General features: G+C 39.2%; 1 protein-coding gene across 11 annotated transcripts in view; it reads left to right on the forward strand.

The window, feature by feature from the left end:
- Positions 1–24,827, forward strand: part of BRPF3 (bromodomain and PHD finger containing 3) — a 44,866-nt gene that overhangs the window by 390 nt on the left and 19,649 nt on the right. For 3 of the 11 annotated variants that reach the window (XM_007426556.4, XM_025165633.2, XM_007426558.4), the window contains exons 1-7: positions 34–338; positions 15,468–16,834; positions 17,640–17,796; positions 18,975–19,106; positions 20,135–20,263; positions 20,924–21,236; positions 21,511–21,774. In XM_007426556.4, coding sequence (XP_007426618.1) covers positions 15,486–16,834; positions 17,640–17,796; positions 18,975–19,106; positions 20,135–20,263; positions 20,924–21,236; positions 21,511–21,774 — 2,344 coding nt within the window. In that variant the 5' untranslated portion in view covers positions 34–338; positions 15,468–15,485. Of the gene's footprint in view, positions 1–32; positions 339–15,467; positions 16,835–17,639; positions 17,797–18,974; positions 19,107–20,134; positions 20,264–20,923; positions 21,237–21,510; positions 21,775–24,827 lie in introns of those variants that run through there. The other 8 variants (XM_007426557.4, XM_007426559.4, XM_025165635.2 and 5 more) reach the window with 6 other exon arrangements.

Below are 24,827 nucleotides of genomic sequence, written 5' to 3' on the forward strand. Positions count from 1 at the left end.
CGAGCGCGGCTGCAGCCCCCTCCCTCGCCGTCTCCTTCCCTCCCCCCTTTTCCTCTCCATCGTTTGGCCGGGCTGCGCTCCTGCCGCCGCCGCCTCCATCTTGCCTTCCCTCGCTCCCTCCCCCCACCCCGCAACAGGAGCCGAAGCCGCGGCGGAGGCACTGAGGCAAGAGGCAGCGGGGCCGAGCGGGCTGGGAGTCGCGGGCATGAGGGGGCGGCGCTGAGGAGACACGGGCTGAGCCGACATCTTGTCCCCCCTCCACCCTTGCCGACGGTGCAAGCCCGAGCACCCCGCGGAAAACCAGGGGCCCCGCGGAGGAGAACAAGGAGGCGGCCCAGGCAAGTAGAGTCAAGACCCCCCCTTTGCCGCCGCAGTCGTAACCTCCTTCCCCTTCCCTCCTTCACGGCCCCCCAGGATCGCGTGAAGGTGACCGGATTGGGCGGGAGCGGGGTAACAGAACTAGAAAGGCCTGGAGCCCTCCGAGATGTGGGGTGGGGATCCTTCCACAGCGCCTTATACCGAGTTTGAGGGAGAAGGGAGAGCAACTGAGAACGCGGGGGAAGAGGGAAACCGATCCCCGCCATCTTGTTTGCCCTCATAACCGGGACATCGTTAGCCACGCCCACCTTCCCCTTCATCATTGGTCTAGGCAGGGACACGTCGCTCCTGTTTGCAACCTGGGGAATGCGATTGATTCCTTTGAGGGATGATGGACAGCGCCGCTTTCCAATCCAAGCACGGCTACGGATGATTCCTTTACCTGCTATGCAATTAGTCGAGGGATTTCCCCCCCAGAGGGGCTTGGAGACGTTGATAAATTATATTCAGCCCTACTTTTTCCCCTCCCCCGGTCCCTTTACTTAGCCTTGTTACGCTGTGGAAGGAAGTGAGGCGGCTGGCGTTAGAGAGATCAAAATTGTTGCATTTTCTGTCACGTGACAAGAGCCTCAATTGTGACACAGTTAAGCCTGTTCCCCTGGGAAAGTATTTCCGTAGAGAGGCCTGGGGGATTTTTTGCTGGGAATCGATGCTTGACGCTGTGCAATGCATTTTTCGGCAAAGGTTCACGCGAGAACCCAAACTCTGCTCAATGCACGCAGGATTCTACCAAGACAGCTTTTTCTAGGTATATTACTGGAGTGTCTATAGCCAGTCGTTACTGGACAGCGTTATATACTTATGCTGCTGATGTCAGCTTATTAATAGAGAGTCACCACTGTGTTGAAGGAATTGAGAACGCCGTGGAGACGTTCATGGCTGCCCTTCCGTACTGAGGGTGTAGGGTTACATGAGTCTTGGAAAAGATATGCCGAGATGACTAAAAATTAAGCTTTCGTGCATTACCTTGAATGTAAATGGCCAGTAGATTGGGAGTAAGTAAATGTCAGTTTAGGCTTACTTTCAAGTCGTCTTTAGAATTATAGAAACTAAGGGTTGGGACGTACCTTAGAGATCATCTAGACCAGTATTTTTCAACCTCAGCCACTTTAAGATGTGTGGACTTCAACTCCCAGAATTCCCCAGCCAGCTAGACCACTGTTCAGACCAACCCTCTGCAGGATCCTCAACGAATGACCATCCAGCCTGTTAAATATGGCAACAGTATCATTTTTCTGAGACGTGAAACATAAAAGTGAGCCCTCCTCTTTGAAGTAGTTTGTTCATTTTGAAGCAAGAAAACCTTGCTACTGAATGTGCTTATCAGTGTTCAGTTGATTTCTTCTGGAATATAATGGATTTTTAAAACAAACAAACAGTGGAACACAGTGCATAAGCACGATTTTTTTCCTAAATCTATGCATGCAATGTTTTGTTTTTTAATTTTTGTCTGGTGTAGAAGATTTCTGCTGTAGAAGTACAGACTTAATGTCTAATTCATTGGCTGGATTGATACATCATTCTAAATCCAAAAATGTTTTTCTTTGTTTTGGCTTAATCTGTTGTGCAAACTCAGCTATTGTAGTGGGTAAGGCAGGCATGGCTATAGTCAACTGTGGATTAAACAAATCATAGCATATTGGGAAATGTGAATCCTGTTGTCAGTTATATATTTGACTGATTAGATCAAATAAATTCCCCACTTTTCCCCCCTTCTCTTGTTGTTCCCATATGTTACCAGGTCTCAATGCTTCAGTAACTTTGAAAACAAGGAATGGCAGGTTTTCTGTATCAGGATCTCTAAATTCTAAGCCTCTGTTTCCTCACTCACCTGCCCATTTCTTTCTTGCTAGTAAAATGAATTCAGCCTCAGTCCTGTTCTATGGCTGTGCTCACTTAACCAGTTAAGCCTTAACAAGGATGCACATGCTGCTGTCTTAACCCCCACGTCCAGCCTTTGTGCCTGAGTTAGAGGCTGAATATGCCATTTAAACCCACTGCTATTTTACATTTGCAGTATCTGAACTGAAAAGTATTTATTTCAAGTTCTGGTTTCCATAAATCCCAAGAGGTATTTTTTTCTAGGTTGTGGCAACATGTCAAGTCTTGCCAACTCTGATGAATGAGCTGTGCATCAAAGGGGAGGGGGAGCGTGAGATGTCAATGCTTGTTTTTTTTTATTCTTAAGGTATTCATGTTGTGCAAACACAGCATATGTACAGTTTTGTCTTAGTCCTGACAGAGGATTTGTTGTTATTCCTGCAGCAAATGTGAGGCAGAATTTGGCACATCTATGATAACTCTACAGTTTCAAGGTATATAGAAAGTAGAATTAAAGCCTGTGTGAAAATACTATGTTCAAAGCAAACAGATGTACAAAAGAAAATTGAGTTTTAACAGTGTGGCCAGAGGCTTTAATGTTTGGTGGTGGCTAACAAGCGTAGAACATGATGACCTATTGAAGTTTAGCCCTGTGATCATTTGCCAGTGCTGCTAATATGTAAGATGTACAGTAGAGTGGGGAAACTGTGATCTTCCAAATGGTCAATTTTCAGTAGCACTATGGCCAATAGTGTGGATGCTGAGAATAGTAATTTAATAATATCTAGAGATTATAGGTTATGGTCCTGGTTTATGGTCCTGGCTATGGTCTGAGTAGGATGTACTGAATAGGGTGTACAACATTCTTTGCTATAATGTGACTACGGTATTAAAAAATGGTGACATAATGTCATAGGAGAGGTTGCCATAAAAAAAAACATTTAAAACTTTGTGTTTGTGAATCTTTATTTTTTAAAAATGCAAGTAAGTGTTGAGTTAGCATACAGAGGATAAATTGAATGTTAAAAAGCAAGTAGAAAATTGGGTGGTATCTATGTTCTATAGCCAGCTTGTCATATAGCAGTAGGAAAGAAGTCTTTGTAGTCAATTTCTTAAGCTTGGGATGTCTAACTTTTACATTCTTTGGGGTGGACCCATTCCCTTGGCAGTTACTCAAGGAACTAAAAGTATGTTTTGTCAACAACTGACTCCTTCATATGTATTTCAGCTTTATTGTAAGATGAGCATTGTTTTTATGCATTTGAGGGTGGCCATTTTTATAGAATCCCAAAGGAAATGTAACTGTGTGAAATACATCTGCCTCTCACAGTGTTTGAAAACTATTTCAATAGTCCTAGGTAAAAGTGGCATTAGCAAATATTATCATATCTTAATTGAAATGGCAGGGTAGCTAGGGGGCTGATAAAACTGCTTAAGAGCTTGCTTTTTACTTAGTAGATTTAAGTGAGATAAACAATATGGGGTGACAGAGAAGAAGTAGAAATATGTAAACCTCTATAACTCCATTAGACCTGTACTGCTTCATAAGAAAATGTTATATAGATTTTAGGCATGATATGAGAAGGAATAAAAACCCACTGAGCCCCCAAAGAAGCAAAACTACGTTGGCATCCTACCTTCTCTGAATCATTCACTCCACCGCAAGACCCTATATAAACCAGTCCATCTTTAATGTGGCTTATGAGCAGTCATATCCAAAGTGCAGAAGAATAAAAAATTAACCAGATTTCAGAATTCACCATAGGGATCAATCTAAAGCTGCATTCACACATAGTGCTAAGCCATGATTTTAACCATGTTTTATTGAGCAAGACATTATGGCATGACTCATACAAACAACACTAAACAAGAATGGGTGGGCTTGCATATCATGCAGTAAAGGATTTTGCACTATACGCATAGAATGCCAGAACAGATATGTCATTGAATTAATCAGTTTTCCAATCTAGCATCTTCTAGATTTCTTCCTGTTCAGCCAGAGGATTCAAGCTTGTGAAAATCTGAAATGCATGAGTACATTCAATGTTAGATATTAAATTAATTAATTAACAGCTATGGTGGGCTACCTGAGCACTCATGTATTATGGGGTTGTGGTACATGGAGAAGGGGAGTTTAAAACTTTTCCTCATGTTGTGGAATTGTTAAAAATCACATGTATACCAGCCCAAAATTTCTATTGTAACCTGTGTAAACTATTCCCAGGGCTAATGGTAACTTTGGAAAGTATTCTCTCCTATTTGCATGGCTGTATTTGGGGGCCCTACGATAGCTGTAATTCTAGAAATCAAAGTGTTTGTGTGTGTGACCAAATGAGTACACAAAAAGAAATTCTGGTGATGGGAACCATGGAGAAAGCCCCCCTTTCACAAAAATAGGCAGTTAAAAGAGGCAATTCAGGGGGCAGCTGTCATTGTTTTCATCATGAATTCCTCAGCTCGGGTCTACCGGAAGCAGTAAAACAGGCAGAATTTGCAGGCGATGCATTTTGAATTCCAAAATCTTGGCTCTAAGTGGGACTTACTTGTGAGGATGATCTTGGATACGAAGGACATTGCTGATGGAAAATACAGTGCTAAATTAAAATGATATACGGTACTTTAATTACAGTTATTCTGCTAACTGTAGAAAGTAGTGCATCAGCAGTACATAAGGGTGTAGTCTGAAATCATCTCTGAGCAGTTTTGCCCTTAACTTCCTGATTTTATATTTCCAAAAATGCTTGTGTACATGAGAGAGAAGAAGAGAATTAGTTGTTTGTTCCCAGCAAATTATGGGAGAGACCTTGGTTCCAAGTTAATAACACTTCTGTACATTATGAGGCCCGTGTGCATGACTGTAGACTATGAATGCTTTCTAAGATTATAACCTGATAGAGATATGGCTTGAACATCATCCATGGTTTTTGCTCTCCCTCTTCTTTTTATGGAGCTTTAACTTTTTTTCCCTGATGAAGAGGTCTTGGAAAATAAATGGTTAGTAACTTTTTTTGTAAACCTTTACTTGACTGTATAATGATTTTTCCTGAACTAAAATTGCTTTTAGTCAGCCTTTCACAATCTGGTGCCACTAGGACTACAACTCCCAGAGTTTCTGGAAATCATCTGATAGGAAATGCTGCTCTTACCATGCCTTTCCCTTTCTCCATCCCTTTACATGCTTTTTTTTTTCTTATTCTCATTTGCTTTCCATTGCCCTTAAAAACCAACCAACCAACCAACCCACCCACCCACCCACCCACCCACCCTTTTCCCTTCTTTAACAGAAACTTTAAAGAATGTTTTCCTTCTCTGTATCTTCTGTATAAACAATAAAGAATCTCATGACACCTTAAAGAGTAACAAATTCAGCTTTCATGGATCATAGCTCATTTCATCAGGCCATGGGCTAATAGCCCTCTAAGAAGAATATTAGGACTCTATGAAGCTTCAGTTTGATCAAACTGCCTAATTAAATCATGGAATAAGTTTGATGCAGCTAATGGGGTACCTTTGAATTAATTCAGCTATTTGATGGACTTTCGTGTATCAAATCTTGGATAGTTCTTACATCCCCTTCATAAATACACCCAGTTGTCATGGCAGGAATGAAGAGAGAAACGTTAAAGGGAAAAGATGGAATTGCTTTGGAATCTTTGAAGCTTTATAGTCCTTCCTTCAGTAAAGCAGAATATTGGTTTCTTATAAATGCTGCTTTTAAGGACAAGACATTATGTTTATGATTCAATAACTAAACTACTTGACTAATGGCTGGAAGGGTTTTTTTTCTCCCTAGAAACAGGATCAGGCATTTCTCCATCTTTCAGAATCTTGTATAGAATCTGATACCTATAATACCTAGCATACACAAATTCATACTACTGCAGTCTTCATTTTGAGAATGAAGCTGTACTCAGTTGTGATTTATCATCTATACTTGGCTTAATAAATCACAGTTTGCTGACTTCACATATTATAGTAGCTACAAATTCCACATTGGCATGTGTAACCCATCACTATTTAAATGCAGACCTGGTCTAATTTATGTACTTTGGCTGTTTTCTCTCAGAGTGTTGGAGTGATGGGAAAACCTGCACAATATTTTGTGACATATTAATCCTTAGTAAAGATATTGCCCAGCAGTGCAGTTTGTAGTTTTTGGAGCATCATCACTGTGCTTTTAAATCTAAAATTAATTCTATACAACATGAACAAGCCTAGCAAAATCACCCACCAAGATTTTAGCATGTTCAGAGAATCATAGAGTTTGAAGGGACCTTAGAGGTTATGTAGTCCTATCCTCTGCTATGTACAGGATCCACTACAGCATCTCTGATGGATGAATATTCAGTCTCTGAAGAATTCCAGCAAAAGAGAACTCACCACTTCATGTGGCAGCCTATTCCACTAGCTGTCAGCTCATGTAACTGGGAGATTTATCCTGATATGTAGCCTGAAAGTCCTTCCTTGTAGTTTTAACCCATTGGTTCTGGTCCTGCCCTCTGGGGCAATAGAAAATAATTCCTCTCCCTCTTTGTGTGACAGTTCTGTTGTAACCCTCTTGAATGATATCCCCCCTGGGCAGCTCCAACTCTAATGATGTTCTGAAAGTCCTTTAAATCATGGTTGTTTTCCCAAGCCTTGGGGTAGGGTAGGAACACCTACTGGTGGTGTTCTTTTTTTTTTTTTTAATGGAATGTGGTTATCTGGATGCTTCAGCTTCTTCCTCTATTGTTTTTCTGCTTTTAAATTGTAAATCATCCAGAGTAATTCTGGAGTTGGATTGCCTTCAGATGAAACAAACAAACAAACAAACAAACAGACTGCTGTTATATTTCCTCTCAATCTTTTTTCTAGGCTAAATATACCCAGATCCTTTAACTGTTCCTCATAGGGCTTGGTTCTGAGACCCTTCACCATCTTGGTATCATTTTTGAAGGACAATGATTTGGACTTGCGCTCCTGTTAATGCACGCCAAGATAGTATTTGGTTTTTTAGCAGCTGCATCATACTGGTGGTGAATGTTTAATTTGTGGTCAACAATGACATCCAGATCCTTTTCACAAGTACTGCTGCCAAGCCACATCTACCCCATTCTATACTTGTGCTTTTCATTTTTCCTACCCAGATACAGAACTTTACATTTCTCCTCTTGCATTCTATAGTATTCATTTCAGCTTAGTGCTGAAGCCTATCTATATATTTTGGATCTTGTTTCACTAAAGTATTAGCTATCATCCCCAGTTTTCTGTCATCTGCAAACTGGATGAGGATTCTCTCAACTCGCACATCCAATTGATTGATAAAAATGAGCAGCACAGAGCCCAGGACAGAAACTTGTGACATTCCACACACTACTTCCATTCCCATTGAAGTCATTAAGTACTTTTTGGGTGCTGTCCTTCAGACAACTTTAAGTCCATTTAACAGTAGTATCATCTAGTTCATCTTTTACCAGGTATAAGAAACTTTTCTCAATCTCCTTCCCTTTCTTTCCCAATAAAAACACAAATGTATTTGTGCATTGCATCAAGTATAGTTTGGGTCCAGTTGAGGTCAGAATACAAACATTGCACACAACTTGCAGATTACAACTGTGCTTCCCTCTCTGTCCGTCTTGCTTGAAGCCTCCCCCGCTTTTCCTGGAAGTTGTGTGATTAGTAGCTTAGATTGGAAGAAGAAAAAGAAAAGTGCCTTGGCCTCCCTTGCTAATCTCCTGTTTCCTCTCTGTTTGCTTGTTTGATTAAGAAATTCAAACATAGAATTCTCAGCAACATCATTCTTTGATTCCTTTCAGTTACTTAGCATTATCTTCTGTTGAGTAATGCAGATGAGCTTTACCCCATAGCATGGAGTATAAAAAGTGTACTATAAATAACTATTTTAATTTGATATTTATGAATTTATCTGCCCATTTATTGTTTACTGAACAGATTTTAGTTCTTTTAGTATTACGGTCAGGTTGACATGTGGGACTATATAAATAATTCACATTAAATATAGAGCAACAACATAGAAAAAGTAACACAATTCATCTGAGTGGATAAAACTTGATTGGTCAGTCATATTCCATGGTAGAGATCCTAAGGACATACAGTCAGGTCCAGAAATATTGGGACATCGACACAATTCTAACATCTTGGGCTCTACACACCACCACAATGGATTTGGAATGAAACAAACACAATGTGCCTTAACTGCAGACTGTCAGCTTTAATTTGAGGGTATGTACATCCAACTCAGGTGAACGGTGTAGGAATTACAACAGTTTGCATATGTGCCCCCCACTTGTTAAGGGACCAAAAGTAATGGGACAATTGGCTTCTCAGCTGTTCCATGGCCAGGTGTGTGATATTCCCTCAGTACCCCAATTACAATGTGCAGATAAAAGGCCCAGAGTTCATTTCAAGTGTGCTATTTGCATTTGGAATCTGTTGCTGTCAACTCTCAAGATGAGATCCAAAGAGCTGTCACTATCAGTGAAGCAAGCCATCATTAGGCTGAAGAAACAAAACAAACCCATCAGAGAGATAGCAAGAACATTAGGCGTGGCCAAAACAACTGTTTGGAACATTCTCAAAAAGAAGGAACGCACCAGTGAGCTCAGCAACACCCAAAGACCCGGGAGACAACGGAAAACAACTGTGGTGGATGACCGAAGAATCCTTTCCCTGGTGAAGAAACACCCTTCACAACAGTTGGCCAGATCAAGAACACTCTCCAGGAGGTAGGTGTATGTGTGTCAAAGTCAACAATCAAAAGAAGATTTCACCAGAGTGAATACAGAGGGTTCACCACAAGATGTAAACCATTGGTGAGCCTCAAAAACAGGAAGGCCAGATTAGAGTTTGCCAAACAACATCTAAAAACGCCTTCACAGTTCTGGAACAACATCCTATGGACAGATGAGACCAAGATCAACTTGTACCAGAGTGATGGGAAGAGAAGAGTATGGAGAAGGAAAGGAACTGCTCATGATCCTAAGCATACCACCTCATCAGAGAAGCATGGTGGTGGTAGTGTCATGGCGTGGGCATGTATGGCTGCCAATGGAACTGGTTCTCTTATATTTATTGATGATGTGACTGCTGACAAAAGCAGCAGGATGAATTCTGCAGTGTTTTGGGCAATATTATCTGCTCACGTTCAGCCAAATGCTGCAGAACTCATTGGACGGCGCTTCACAGTACAGATGGACAATGACCCAAAGCATACTGCAAAAGCAACCAAAGAGTTTTTGAAGGGACAGAAGTGGAATGTTATGCAATGGCCAAGTCAATCAGCTGACCTGAATCCCATTGAGCATGCATTTCACTTGCTGAAGACAAAACTGAAGCGAAAATGCCCCAAGAACAAGCAGGAACTGAAGACAGTTGCAGTAGAGGCCTGGCAGAGCATCACCAGGGATGAAACCCAGTGTCTGGTGATGTCTATGCGTTCCAGGCTTCAGGCTGTGATTGACTGCAACAGATTTGCAACCAAGTATTAAAAAGGGAAAGTTTGATTTATGATTATTATTCTGTCCCATTACTTTTGGTCCCTTAACAAGTGGGAGGCACATATGCAAACTGTTGTAATTCCTACACCATTCACCTGAGTTGGATGTACATACCCTCAAATTAAAGCTGACAGTCTGCAGTTAAAGCACATTGTGTTTGTTTCATTCCAAATCCATTGTGGTGGTGTATAGAGCCAAAGATGTTAGAATTGTGTCGATGTCCCAATATTTCTGGACCTGACTGTATTTGTATTTACTCCCACTGAAAATACAACCCGCTTGGTGCCAGATTAGCCTCTGTAGGAAGGTTGTTTCCTAAATGTATGTGTGTGTGGGGGGGCAACAATTGAATGAATTCTTTCCCATCATTATACAACAAATGAAGTATTACAACTATGCTTAATAGCAAGAACTGATTATTAGGTAGCTGAATATTAGAAACTGAATGCTGAGAATTTCATTTATTTTTCTAAACTTCTGTTTCTTAATAGTTGGACTAATTCATTCATTAGGAAAAGATATTGTGGCATTATTTCTCTCTGCTTAGAGTATTATTGTGTATTGGCTTGAAAGGCTTGAATATGAGAATTAGGTACTGTGTAACTTTGAGAAAGCTGTGATTGCTAATCCAAATCTACTTCATAAGATTATTTTGAAATTGTGGTAATGCTTTGAGTTCCATGACATGCAATTAAGTAATAGAATATTGATTGCCTTACACTCTGCTCTTGAAGTAGTTATCTGTGTAGTTGCCTGAAATACTGAAAGATGGGTTATATTATCAGTGAACTTAAAGAGTTACATGGTAGCTTTTTGATATTTCATGGCCAAGAAATGGAAAAAAAACCTGCTATATTTTATTTATAGGCTGGATATCCTTTTTATGTATTACATTGAATACCATCAAAGACCTGAAGTTTTCTAGATAGTTCATCAAATAGAAATTAATAGGAATACAGATAAAATCTAACAAAAACATACACAAAGCTGCAGAATAAAAACAAGACCAAGAGCAGAGCACTAAGGAAATGCAAAGATCTAAAAAACATTAATGTGTTTAAAAACTAATGGACAAAAGAACCTGGGGGGTGGGGGAGAGAAATGGTAATTGTTTGGCACTAATGGGATCATAATATAAGCGTAGATGAGCCTCTTTAAGGAGAGTATTCTCCTGAGATGTTATCACTGGAAGGCTATCTCCTAATTGTATTCTGCCCTATTTTCATTTGGTCGAAGCATCCTAAGAAAGATACTGAAGATAATTTAAGAATCTCAGAGGATCTTTCTGATAATTTGTCCCTAACTCTGGTAGTACTTTTAACACCAGTTCTTTGAATTGGTTCTAGAAACAAATGGAAGCTATTGAGCACAAAGCAGTTAGGTAACACAATGGCAATCCTTATTAACAACTTCACTCTGTTTTGGACCAGCTGAAGCTAAACTATCTCTGTCCAGGTCAGAACTTTGTTGGTATATCCATATATGTGATAAAAGGTGCCCTGTATCATTGAGGCTGTGCGTGTCCCAAATGACAATACCAGCTCCAAGAGCACTCCTAAATGATAAATAATTTGTTAGGGAGAATCCAATCTCCTGGTTAAAATTTATTTAACCATGCAGACTAACTACATGACTTGGATAATACATAGTTCAGAGCCAGGATTTTTAAGCATTATTTGTTGAACAGGTTATAGTGGCTTGGTTTACACAATGCTAAGTCATAATAACTGGACTAGTACTTTGTGTAAGAACAGAAACATACTATATAACTGCTTAGTGCACTGTGTAAACTCAGCTATTCCATGTTGTCTGAAGTAGTCTCAAGCTTTATTATATTGCTATCAGACCTGGGCTGCAAAAATCTGGATATTATTAGTTAGCAGCTAAAGAAAGAGGTAAGGAAAGAGATAAAGAAAACTCACTTTCTTGCCATCAGGTTATCCTGATTTTTGCAGCCCAGATCTGTAGCCCTTGTTTTTTGACTCTCATCTATTTGATTACTATATCCAGGTTTAGCCATTGATTAGAGATTGGGCAGGTTGAATGTAATCTGACATTTCAGTCCATATCCTTAGATAACTTCTGCCAGTGGCTTCACTGAGAATACCATGGGGGAGAAGGTAGAGCTGTATGGAAGTAAAGACATTCTCTTGTTGAATTCACCTCTTGGTGACTACATACAAGCGGTTTTTGTGACTGTGTGATAGAAGTGGTTTACCATTGCCTTCTTTTCTCAGTTCCCCAGTTTAGGCAACACTAAATTCCATGGTTGTCCTCATACAAATACAGTGGTACCTCGGGTCATGAACGCTTCTGTTCACGACCAATTCAGGTCACGAACAGCACTGTTCGCAAAATTTTGCTTCTGTTCGCGAATGCCGGATTGGGTGACGAACAGGATCTGTGGCCATATTCCCTCCCATGACACATGGTCATGGCTTCCTGTAGGGAGGGAGACTCTCCCTCCAAGCAATAACCGCCTCCCCACCTGCTTTCCTGTCCTCCACGCCAGAAGTCGCGTCGAGCAAGGTTAGCGTTCTCTCTCTTCGTACTGTATTTTGTTTCATATTTTTGTGGTTTAAAAAAAAAATACATATGGTTCAGAATGGATTAACCGTAATTACATTGAACCTTATGGGAAAATTTGATTTGGGACACAACCAAAATCAGGTCGCGACCAAATTCGGAGGGGTCAGAACGGATTAACCGTATTTACATTGAACCTTATGGGAAAATTTGATTCGGGTCACGACCAATTCGGGTCACGACCAGAGTTGCGGAACGAATTAAGTTCGTGAACCGAGGTACCACTGTACTAACTGGTGATTTAATGAGGTGGATGCCATGGTTTGTAACATCTAATGCTTTCCTAGCCTTTTAAAAGTAATATTAATGTTTTAATTGTGGAATGTTTTTTAATATTGTCCTTTTATGGTTTTTTATTGTACGTCGCCCAGAGTCATGTTTTGTGAGATGGGTGGTCATATAAATATGATAAATAAACAAATAAATATATTAAACCAGGACCAGCACCCTTTAGCTTCTGAGAATGAGCGAGATCAGCTCAGTGCTGCCACCTGCTGAGGTAGTAGAATCCTAAAGCAGAACAGTCATTTCTAACCTCATCTTCTGGAAATGGCCTTCCCCTTTTTTGGGGGGGAGGGGGAGATCTGTGGAAATCACATTATATTTAGATATTTCTGAATCAGTTCAGACACTTTTAGCTACAGGAGAAATGTCTGAAATCTTTATATGCTATAGGATATCACTATAGGATACTTTTTACATGTTTATTAAATTGAAATAAAAATGATAATATTAAATAGAAGTCAGTAATGTGAAATTGGATCTCATTTGATTTAAAGCAGCAGAAAATGTTGCAGTTCATGTTTTACTGATACATCTGTATTACTGATAGTTTTACATGCTGGTTTTCAGCCTGAACGAGCAGTATACGTGCCACTGCTGCTATATGCAGGATAAAAAAAAAGTTCCTAAAAAGAATATCTGCCGATATATGCAAATAGCTCATTTTTGATAACAGTACAGTAACTGGATACAATCAAGTAGTGGGTACTTTCTTTGTCTTTCAGGATTCCTTTTATGCAGAACATTTTATGTTTAGTCTAGCTAAACTTGTGATTACATGTTATAAAAATGAAAAGTATAGATTTATAGACATTCTGGCAAACTTATTTTTCCCTTGGAAGACAGTCTTGTTAAGTTCAGAAGTTATAAGTTAGTGGCCAAAATATTTGAGTTTTTCTATTAATAATAGCCTGTTGCAGAACTGATTTTTTAAAAATCCAAGATAATACTTAATGTTATTAAGGACCCTTTAAGGAGCTGGAGGGAAAAATCCTAGGTGCCTGTATTCACATTTTAGTACCTGCCTTGACAATTAGTTTCTAAAGGTTTTCCTAGTTCTAATAGTTTTGCAGCTTTTTTTGTAAAAAACAACAACACCACACAGACACCTTTAGAAAGCTCCTTTACTTAAATTAGATTGCACCTGAACTAGTACTTTCAGAATAAAAAGCTTGGGAGCCAGGGATTTGCTTTTCGTGCAAAACCAAACTGTAGGTCAATCCACATTAAGAGATCTGACAACAGCTATTTGGCACTGTTGTTTTATTCCACAGAATCTAATACTGTACTTCAAACATTACAGTCAAACTTTGATTAGATCCCAGTCAAAAGTATAATTCCTAATTTTCATGACTTCTTTTGGCTAGAAGGTTTTTCTCACATTTAATACTCAGTTTTCTTTTTGTTACAAGGAGTGGCCTTAGTGAGCTTTAACCTCTTCAGCTTCTCCCCTCCTGTAATGCAATTGCAAGGAGTTTGGAAACGTTTGCTTATGCTTTAGATTAAAGGTTGTTGTGATGTTGGAACCTAGACAAACTGGTTTAGTGTAATCTATATGAGCCACAGCAAGTCTGCTTTGCTGTCTGGTTGGGAAAGATGGTGTTTGGAAACTGTCCTTTCCACTTGCAGGTACAAATTCCACTGATTTGTACCTTAAACAAATCAGCCTCAGGAACCATGGTTTGAAGATCAAAATATGTTCTAATCTAACCACGGTTAGTATTAATGGCTCTTTAGGGTAAAATAGAGCTCTCCAGTATAGTAAATAAACTCAATTTCTGATGTCTAAGAGGTAGCCACACCCTACTGAATATTATGTAAAGGCTGCTCCTATAGTTTAGTCATTCTCATTTATTTGTAAAAGAGTTGGCATGCTTTGAAGCATCTGCTCTGAAGGACTGGCAGCCTTAATATGTTAAATGTCTTTCAACCAATTGTTTCAATTTAAATGAATTTCATATTTAATGGGATTACAAACACTTCAAGAATATTGTGATATTACAAATAATATTATAAAACTTCAGGAACATTACAAAAATGTCAGGAGAGACTGATTTTGGAGGAAGTGAGATGATATATTATTAAATAAAACCTGTTTATTGTCTAGATCCCACATTGTGTTAAAATCATAATTTGGTTTGCTTGGCTTTGATGTTGCCTATTATGTGAATCCCATTACTGTGGGGCTCACTAACCACTTAAATAATATAGAAAATTTTGCAAGATTTCTTGCATGAAATCTTGTGAGATGTTAGCCAGTTTTATTTTAAATATATTAATAATTTTGGCTCCTGTGACTGTGAAAATCCTGCAGAGCTGTGAAGACCTGGCTTTTCACCCAGGCATTGGGCTAGGATAGAAGTGAGCCCAGCAAATGCAAGAATAATTGTAGAGTTGGTCAGATGTTGTGGCGCTGTGATTGGGATATAGGGTGTTATTGTGGGGTTTGTTGGTCATATTTATTCTGTTTTTATTGGATGTCATTTGTAAGCCACCTAGGATTATCATGTAAAGATGAGTGGCCATATAAGTTTTCTAAACAAACAAACAAACAAATACAGTGGAGTCTAAAAAGATTAGAGTCCCTTGGTTTATAGCTTAATATATTGTTAAAATTTGGCCAGATGTGCTTTATTCAATAAACTATGGCTAACTGAACTGCTGTTTAGTGTGATTTATGAGCTCAATGTCATATTGATTGTTAGAATCCATTTTTAATATAGTTTTTTAACAGCTACAACCAAAGTAACCTCCAAATAAACAAGTGAGATGTTTCTAAGTTTGCTCAGTTAGAAGTCACTCCAAGCAATTCATCAGCTAATGCGTTACTCCCTGTACCGAAATGATGTGCTCAGGCTTGAATATATTGGTATTCAAACTATTTTCTGTTGGACTATCCTATAGATTTTCTAACTTGCTGCTATGAGGAAACCTCGGAGGAGGTCCCGGCAGACTCTAGAAGGAAGACGTTCTCCTTCACCATATAGTTTGAAATGCTCACCCACCCGGGAGACTCTGACATATGCCCAGGCTCAAAGAATAGTGGAAGTTGATATTGATGGTCGTCTCCATCGCATCAGCATTTATGATCCTCTAAAGATCATCACAGAGGATGAGCTAACTGCCCAGGACATCACAGAATGCAATAGTAACAAAGAGAACAGCGAACAGCCACTTTTTCCTTCAAAATCCAAGAAAAATCAGTGTAAAGGCAAAAAAAAGGAGACATGCACCAAACATGCTTCTGGGGCATCTTTTCATCTACCACAGCCCAGCTTTCGCATGATTGACTCTTTCAGCCAGCCAGATGCTCCGCCCTTGCCCTCAGCTTACTATCAGTATATTGAGAAACCACCTGAGGATGTTGATGCTGAAGTGGAATATGATATGGATGAGGAGGATTTGGCCTGGCTTGACATGATCAATGAGAAAAGGAAGAATGATGGGTATGGGTCAATTTCTGCAGAGACTTTTGAATTGCTATTGGATCGGTTGGAGAAAGAGTCGTATTTGGAGAGCCGTAACAATGGAGCCCAGCAGACTATGATAGATGAGGATGCTGTTTGTTGTGTTTGCATGGATGATGAATGTCATAACAGCAATGTCATTTTATTTTGTGACATTTGCAACTTGGCTGTGCACCAGGAATGCTATGGAGTTCCCTATATCCCTGAGGGACAATGGCTTTGTCGCTGCTGTCTACAGTCCCCTTCCCATCCTGTTGATTGTGTCTTGTGTCCAAACAAAGGTGGAGCATTCAAACAGACCAGTGATGGTCACTGGGCCCATGTTGTTTGTGCCATTTGGATCCCAGAAGTCTGTTTTGCAAACACTGTGTTTCTGGAACCCATTGAGGGAATAGAAAATATCCCACCTGCCCGCTGGAAGCTAACTTGCTACATCTGCAAGCAGAAGGGCATGGGAGCAGCTATCCAGTGTCACAAAATGAACTGTTACACTGCTTTCCATGTTACCTGTGCCCAGAGGGCTGGTCTCTTCATGAAGATTGAGCCCATGAGGGAGACTAGTCTCAACGGCACGACATTTACTGTGCGCAAAACTGCTTACTGTGAGGCACATTCCCCTCCTGGCACAGTGAGAAAAGGACATACGACTACTGTTCGTGAAGGAGAGGAGGACATTTTAAAGAATGAGACAGTGGAGGGGGTCAGTCCCAAAAATAAAAACAAAGTGAATTTGAAGCAGAAGGTGAAAAAAGAAAGTAGTGCTTCTGGACCTCTGTTAATGGTTACACAGATCCCTTCTTACCGGTGAGTGGTACAACTCTTCCAGCCATCGTTTCTGTGCAGATTCATGAACTAGCCTAGTATTTCTGTCCAGGGTTTCTGTTTCGTCTCAGCAGAACTTATTCACAATTTATGTACATTTTTAAATTATTTATATTCTGCCTTTTAGAATAAACCATCCTTCCAAACTGGTTTACAAGAAATATAAAGAGGCAGAAAAAAATAAATATTATTTGAAACAAGCAAATGAATGAACTTCTAGGATCCCTTCCATATAGCCAGGGGCAGGAAAAAAATCTAGCCTGCCTTCCTCTCTCTCTCTCTTTTCAGGGATCATTCCTTACAGAGGGGTTGGTGGTAGTGGCCCTGTGGGAAGGGAATGAGGAAAGACTTCTCTAGGCAGACTTCTGGATGGATGAGGCAACTGACTCTCTGCTTGATTATAGCCTCAGCCTACAGCTGAGCTTGTTTCTTGAAGTTCATATTGCAGGAAAGTTCTTGAAATACTAAATTGCTTTGGTTAATTAAAACTATGAAGTAAATTTTGTTCATTTGAGCTCATTTGGTGGGTGGGTATTGCCCATTTTACTATTACTGTTGATTAATTGGATCTGTAGAATTGTTTCTAATGGCATTAATTTTCCAGCTGGAAATCCTCTAATGAACCTGAGATACTGTATAGTTTGTACTTAATACTCATGTGACTAGAGAATTAGGCAGTGCTGCATGCTGCTGAAGTAGAGGAGTCACCATGCCTCATAGGGATTTGGGGAGTCTGAAATTGGATTTAATACGGGATAAGCTCTTTTGATATTATTATTTTCCCTAGGCTGAATAAAATCTGCAGTGGACTCACCTTCCAGAGAAAGAATCAGTTCATGCAGAGGCTGCACAATTATTGGCTGTTGAAGCGTCAGTCAAGAAATGGTGTACCCCTGATACGGAGGCTACATTCTCACTTACAGTCCCAAAGAAATGCAGAACTGGTATAAGAATTTCTCATCATTATTAGTGCATCCCGGAGTAGCATGAGGGAGAAATGTTTGATAAACTGAATGGGAAGGTTTAGGAAAGAATTAGATGAAAATTATCCTTTTTGGAATAGCTACTGCTAGTTAGAATAAGTTAATTAATTTTGAAAGGTTGAATGAATAGCCGTAATGAAACTATTACATCTTCTCTTAGTGGATGCTTCTTTTGCATAGTAACTTTCCTAACAGTTGTGGATGCATGACATTAATATTTTGTATTATTGGTATCGAAAAGAAGCAAAGCCAAGATGAGATTTGTCCTGTTCCTGAAGATATTCCTCAAGCCTGGAAATAGGACTAACTTGTCCTACAGGGCAATGTTTTTATTCATTGTGGATATTAATACTTGGATTGTAACTATTAATCATTAAGGTTTTTTTTCCTTTATAGAACTTTATAGGTGATTTATTTTAGATACTGTCAGTGCTGATTACCATGTTTTTTTCAACCGTAATTTTTAAAGCACAGCTACTTAACATTAACGTAGTGCCACTGAGTGTAGCATGCCATTTACCTTTTTGATCTACCCAGATTTATTTATTTATTTATTTATTTAGTAAATGTATATGGCTGCCCATCTCAAGTATATGACTCTGAGTGGCTAACAGTATTAAACATGATAAAAAACATATACCCTAAACATAAAACACATTGCAGCCAGAAAAGTTATAAAAGCAATGATCAAACATTCAGCACAACTGAGAAATGGGTTCTGTCCCACATCTGGGGCCCCAGGCTCAAGCACAGAGCCATGTCTTCAAGGCTCTACAAAAGGCCAGTGAAGACAGGGTTGATCTAATCTCCAGAGGAATGATATTCCAGAGGGCAGGTACCACAACAGAAAAAGCTCTCCTCTTGGGCCCTGCTGGCCGACACTCTATAACAGACAGGAACCAGAGCGTGCTCCTCCTACTGGACTAGATGGGACAGGTAGAAACAACCAGAGAGAGACTGTCTTATAAGTAACCTGGCCCCAAGACTTAAGATCCACTTGGATTAAATCTTTGTGGTTAAGAACTAGATACTGTGATTTAGGTAGACACTCACTGTGAATTATTGCAGAGAGAAAGAGAAAACTAAGAGATCTGAAGTGACAGAATACAGTCTGCAGTGATAAAATGTTATCTCCACAGAAAGAGCAGGATGAGAAGACTAGTGCAGTGAAAGAAGAACTTAAATATTGGCAGAAACTTCGGCATGACTTAGAAAGAGCACGGCTACTCATTGAATTAATTCGTAAACGTGAGAAACTCAAACGTGAACAGGTAAATAGAAGCATGACTTGATGGTGCTTTAGCATTGTTTCTGTATACTAGTATACTGTTGAAACTTGCACTATGCATTACAGATTTTTACTGCTATTGAAGTATGAAAGTTATTTCATACTGTTGATTAGAGCCAGAAAGGGGAATATATTAATTTTTGCTATGTTAGTTTCTAGTCCTAAGCATGTTTATTCAGAATCAAACATCAGTTTATTCAGTGTGGTTTACACCCCATTAAGTTTCCATAGGATTGCAGCCAGAGACAAATCTGGAAATGGGTCGGAAATTGTTATTTAAAAAACGCTTAGGTATCTTTCAGTACACACTTGATTTACAAAGAGGTGGTATCTCCAGATTTTGCTCTAGGTGGTGCATGATCAACTAATAACATAACAAAAATTGTAAATACAAAGATAAAATCCAGAAACGAAATCTAGGAAACCAGGCAAATCCTGTAGAACTACACCATTAATCTAAAATCAGTTATATTACTGAACTGTTTGGGGAAAATATAAATGTTTTTGTTTGGTGCTACAAGGACAACAGACTCTTCAGATGAGCTTCCCTGGAGGGGGCATGACTTGGTCCTCTCTCCAGTTATCACTTATCTAATCTTGGACAGCAGTAGGATCTGCATAAAGATGGAGAGGCATAGTTATATGTTATCCATTTAGTTTAAGTTAAGGTTGGCTCTCAACAAAGCTATATTTATAGATTTTGCAGTTTTATAAAATGCCATTTTACAGCCAACTATCTGCTTTAGTTTGCTGTTTTATGCTTTAAATAATCACTGTCTTGTTCTGACAGTGTGAAATAAGTTGAGCACAGTGAACCTTCCTTTCTTGAAAGATATGCTCCTGAGTACTATGCAAATGACTTCATACATTGGATTATTCCCTGAAATTAGTTTATGGTTCATTTTTACAGTGTTATGGGTGAGTAAGCCTTGTAAATTAATTATATATGAAAAGGGAATGTTTATTTTTTTCTGTTTTTGGTATTTCTGAGTAATGTTATTCTGATTTCAGGTAAAGGTCCAGCAAGCTGCTATGGAGTTACAGCTCACACCTTTTAATGTGCTTCTGCGCACAACACTGGATCTACTGCAGGAAAAGGATCCAGCCCAGATCTTTGCAGATCCTGTAAACCTGAGTGAGGCAAGTACCTAGATATATGGTTAGGACTGATCTGAAGGCTCTGTTTAGAGGAATGGCTACATCAGGGATTGGCAATGTAGCACCCGGGGCACTGTATCATTTGGACAATCCAAGAAAACTTCCCCAGGACCCACAAACTAAAAATAACCTTGCAATATTGTAAGAGTTTGTAGGGTGCAAATGCTGAAATTTCACAGAATTTATTGCTCTTGCAAGGTTTCTGCTACTTTTACAGAGATAAATAATGCAATATTTTTGCTTTTTTATCTTCAAACAAAAGCATTTTGTATTGCCCAGCATTTGAAGAAAAAACTGCCAGCTCTTGGACCAATAATAATACAACTGGCAACAATAAAGTTTTGTTACTTGATCATCTCATATTACTGTTTGATAAAATAAAACATTTCTGGAGACTAAACTGCTTATGCAAAGAGCTGCTGAACTATCCCAACTAGAGTAGTGTCTTTATGGAAACTGGCTAATGCCGCTTAGCAAGATAATTTTGTTTGTCAGAGCTGGAGTGTAATTAACTAAATGGCATTCCTATGAGTTTATGTTCAAACCCAGTGCCAATGAGAGGACATGCAGACTGCTTATGATGGGTATACCTTGGTTGGCTAGTAAATGATTTTTGTAATTGTACAGGTTTTATATGTTTAGGTTCCAGATTACCTGGAATTCATTTCCAAGCCAATGGATTTTTCTACCATGAGGAAGAAACTGGAGTCCCACCAATACCAAACACTGGATGAATTTGAGGAAGATTTTAACCTTATCCTTGCCAACTGCATGAGGTATAATTCTAAAGACACAATTTTCCATCGAGCAGCTGTCCGTCTCAGAGACCTTGGAGGGGCAATACTACGCCATGCGCGGCGGCAAGCTGAGAATATTGGTTTTGACCCCCAAATGGGGATTCATTTGCCTGAATCACCAAAGACCGAAGATTTTTATCGTTTTTCTTGGGAGGATGGTAAGTTTTTGAGGTATTTCTGGTGAAATAAAGAAAACTACATGTGTATAAAAATGTATAGCAATTCAAGAAATCGTATTGGAAACAATGTCCTATATTAGACTGTTTAGTTTAATCCAGATTTAAGTGATGAATTTCCTGCTTATGGTATAATGTTCATAATGTGGTATAATGTTCAGGTTGATAAGAAAGGTGGATGGGTGTGGCTTGAATCACTGAGGTGCAGAGAACTTTTCTTGACTGACAGCTCACACCACAATATATCTAATTGCAGTTGACAATATTCTTGTTGCTGAGAACCGAGCTCATCTTTCCTTGGAAGTACAACTGAAAGAACTACTGGAAAAGCTGGACATGGTGAGCACCATGAGGTCAAGTGGTGCCCGAACTCGCCGCATTCGACTCTTGAGACGCGAAATCAACTCTGTCAGGCAAAAGCTGGCTCAGCAGCAGAATAAAGCCATGCCAAATGGAGAACCAGCTCCGTGGGAAGAAGGTCTGGAAAAAATGCTGCAAGGTGATGAAGATAGGGAGAAAGGTGAGAGATTTCACTAGATCAGTGAGGAAAGAGATTTAGTCTGTGCTGGGATGGGTTGAGTAAGTGAGAACACTCCCAGGAATCTGGGCACATTAGTCTTACATGAGTCTGTTACAAGAACTTTTGGTGTAATGGTTGCTTTTAACAATGCATCCCAACATTATTTAAAAATTGAGTCAGAGACATCTTTAGTATTTGTGATATTTATCATATTGTACAGTCCAAGTTGCATGTCATGATAAATTGGTGAATTTGGGAGAAAATGGTAGAGGGTAATCAGTTTTGCCAGACTTGAATCTATTTGGCCGCAGCCCAGAATCTGTACTTATACTGATATTTCTGCAGCATCTGTAGAGAATACTAGGCTAGAACATTCTGTATGCTGTCACCTTTCTTTTGGGAAGGGAGGGAGGGAGATTAATGACTGAATATGAGTCAGCAGTGTGAGTAGCTGCAAAAAAGGAAAATGCAGTTTTAGCCTTCATTAATAGAAATACAGTTCAAGGGAAGTAGTAGGTGGCTTTTAGTCATTACGCCTTATTCAGATTCCATCTGTGGTGCAGTTCTGAGCACCACAGTTCAAAAAGTTTCAGAGAAACTAAACAGGTATAAAGAGGAACATGTGGGGTGACATTGAGTTAACTGAGTATGTTTAGTCTTGAGAAAAGATTATGGGCGGATATGATAGCACTCTTCAAGTACCTGAAAGGACATCACAGAAAAGAAAGTTGAGATCTGTTTTCTGGTAGAGAATATATGTAGCTGAGAATTGAATTGTTGGGTTCTTGGTGTTCTCTGAGCTTGCATTTGCTTCTTGCAGACATTTCATTACCAGGCTGGGTTAAATCGTCAGTGCATGGGGTAGTGAAGTTTGCTGACTGTTTATATATGATAAGTTGCCCAACAAGCGGTGATTGGGGTGTTGTTTCTTCTTTGATTGCTCTTTGAGTGGGGTGTTGTTTCTTCCTTGATTGTTCCTACTTATCTGGATGTTGGTTAATAGGGATACAATGAGGAAGGATGTGCTTATTGCTGTTTGCCTCTTTACTTTACTTTTTTTGTTCCCTGTTTTGAATAGTTTGTAGATGGAATTTCTCTCAGTGGTCTGTTAATGGCTGATTTGTCAGAGTGCCAAGCTTCTAGGAATTCTCTTGCATTTTTTGATCTGGCTTGGCCTAAAACCTCTATAGTTTCCCAAATGAAATTGTGTTTGAACTTGTCAGTGTGTAGTGAAATTAAAGAATTTTCCAAATGTCTTCTGACTGCCAATTGATTTTCATGGTTGTATACTGCCAGTTTGTCCTGTATAGCAATCTGCACAGTCCTTGCATTGTATGTTGCAACTTGACATGTTTTGTCTTCTTTGGCTGTTGGGTCTTTGTGTTTGCTTAGAATGCTTTGGATAGATATTGTAGGTTTAGGGACAACTGTAATGCCAACAACTTATAATAACCTGGTGGTAATTTCTGAGATGTTTTCGATGTGTGGTAGAGCTATCCTTTTCATAGCTTATGCGGGTTGTGTTATGATTAGTTGCACAACACACACCTATTAATTAACACTCAGATAAGCTGGAACTAGAACCAGATAAATAGGAACAATCAAGGAAAAAGCTACATCCAATTCAAAGAGCAATTGAGGAAGAAACAATAACCCAATCGAGGCATCGTATATAAACAGCAAGAAGACTTCACTCCCCCATGCATTGATAATGTTACCTAGCCTAGTAATTAAACATCTACAAGAAGTAAAACAAGCTCAGAAACCACTGTGGACCCAAAAAGGCCAGTTTTCTATTGTCCCAGAATGCTGGATATGACATACAATAGTGGATTTAAATTATAGGAAGGCAATTCCAATTGAATATTAGAAAAAAAAATCTAGCATTAAAAGGAGTGTGACAGCAGAATCAAGTAAACAGGGAGGTGGTAGGCTCTCCTTCATTGGGTATGTGGAAGCATAGTTAGACATCTGTTGAATCTTGCGCTGAGCAGGGTGTTGTGCATGGTGGCCTAAATGTTCTCTTCCTGTCTATTATTCTGTGACTAAGAAGGCTGTTGCTACTCTGTTCTTACTTGTAACAATGAACCGTGAATATTATATTATGAGATTTTAAAGGAGCTATATACAGATTCTCCAAATAATAGTAAATCAGTGAATTCAAGGAACCTTGGACTTTGGTCCTATGGGCAGTGGGAAGCAAAGTGGGTTTTATTTTGACTAGGTGTAATATATAAACCCAAACATTATGATTTATGTACACAATGGTTTAGGATTTTTGAATGAGTCAGAATACCATGACTTGTTCAGTAAACCATCATTAAAATGAATTATGGCTTAAAGTGATGTATTAATCCAGCCATAAGTGATTTCAGTTAGCAAGAGTCTTAATCCAAGTGACATTAGTTGACAGTATGTTACTAACTTGATTGTTTTCTCTCAAAGAAAAGATGTGAAGTCATCATTCTTATGAAAATGGGAAATACTGTATGTAGAAAAGCAGGCAGGCAGGGTTGATTTTGGCATGGGGTGGGCTATTCAGGGTTTTACATAGAATGTCACGGCAGTAACACAAAAAAGAGCTGTTCACATTGTTTGCTTTCTTCCCCTTGAAAATAGCTTAGCTGAAGTTCAATATCATTAATACATTACAAATAATAGTCATCAGTCAATTCAAAACTGCCGTATTGGATGCTTCTTGATGGATAATTCTTAGTACTGTGCATTGTGCAACAGCCCATTCTTCCTCCTTTTTTGTGGTAGTAGTAAGTTCCTCTTTACCCTCAGGGAAAAAAACCAAGTAATTTTTAAAAGAGATTTTACAGTATAGCCTTATTCACATCTATCCAAAATTTTCTGTTGAGTTTGTACAATTTATTCTCAGATTGATTTTGATTGCAGCCTTAATATGTGTCCACATGTTAAAAGATACTATCAGCTGGTCTTAGTAAGGAAAGGTTAAAAGACAATTCATATGGCTTTTTTGTTTCAGGGCTTATTTGCCCTGAAACTGCAAAATATGTTACTAATTGATTTGTTCAGTTAGAGTATCT

This window comes from Python bivittatus, unplaced genomic scaffold (genome assembly GCF_059951505.1).
Source record: "Python bivittatus isolate LINGU-HERP-01145 unplaced genomic scaffold, Pbiv_v1 ctg000700_np1212, whole genome shotgun sequence".
NCBI classification, from domain to species: domain Eukaryota; kingdom Metazoa; phylum Chordata; class Lepidosauria; order Squamata; family Pythonidae; genus Python; species Python bivittatus.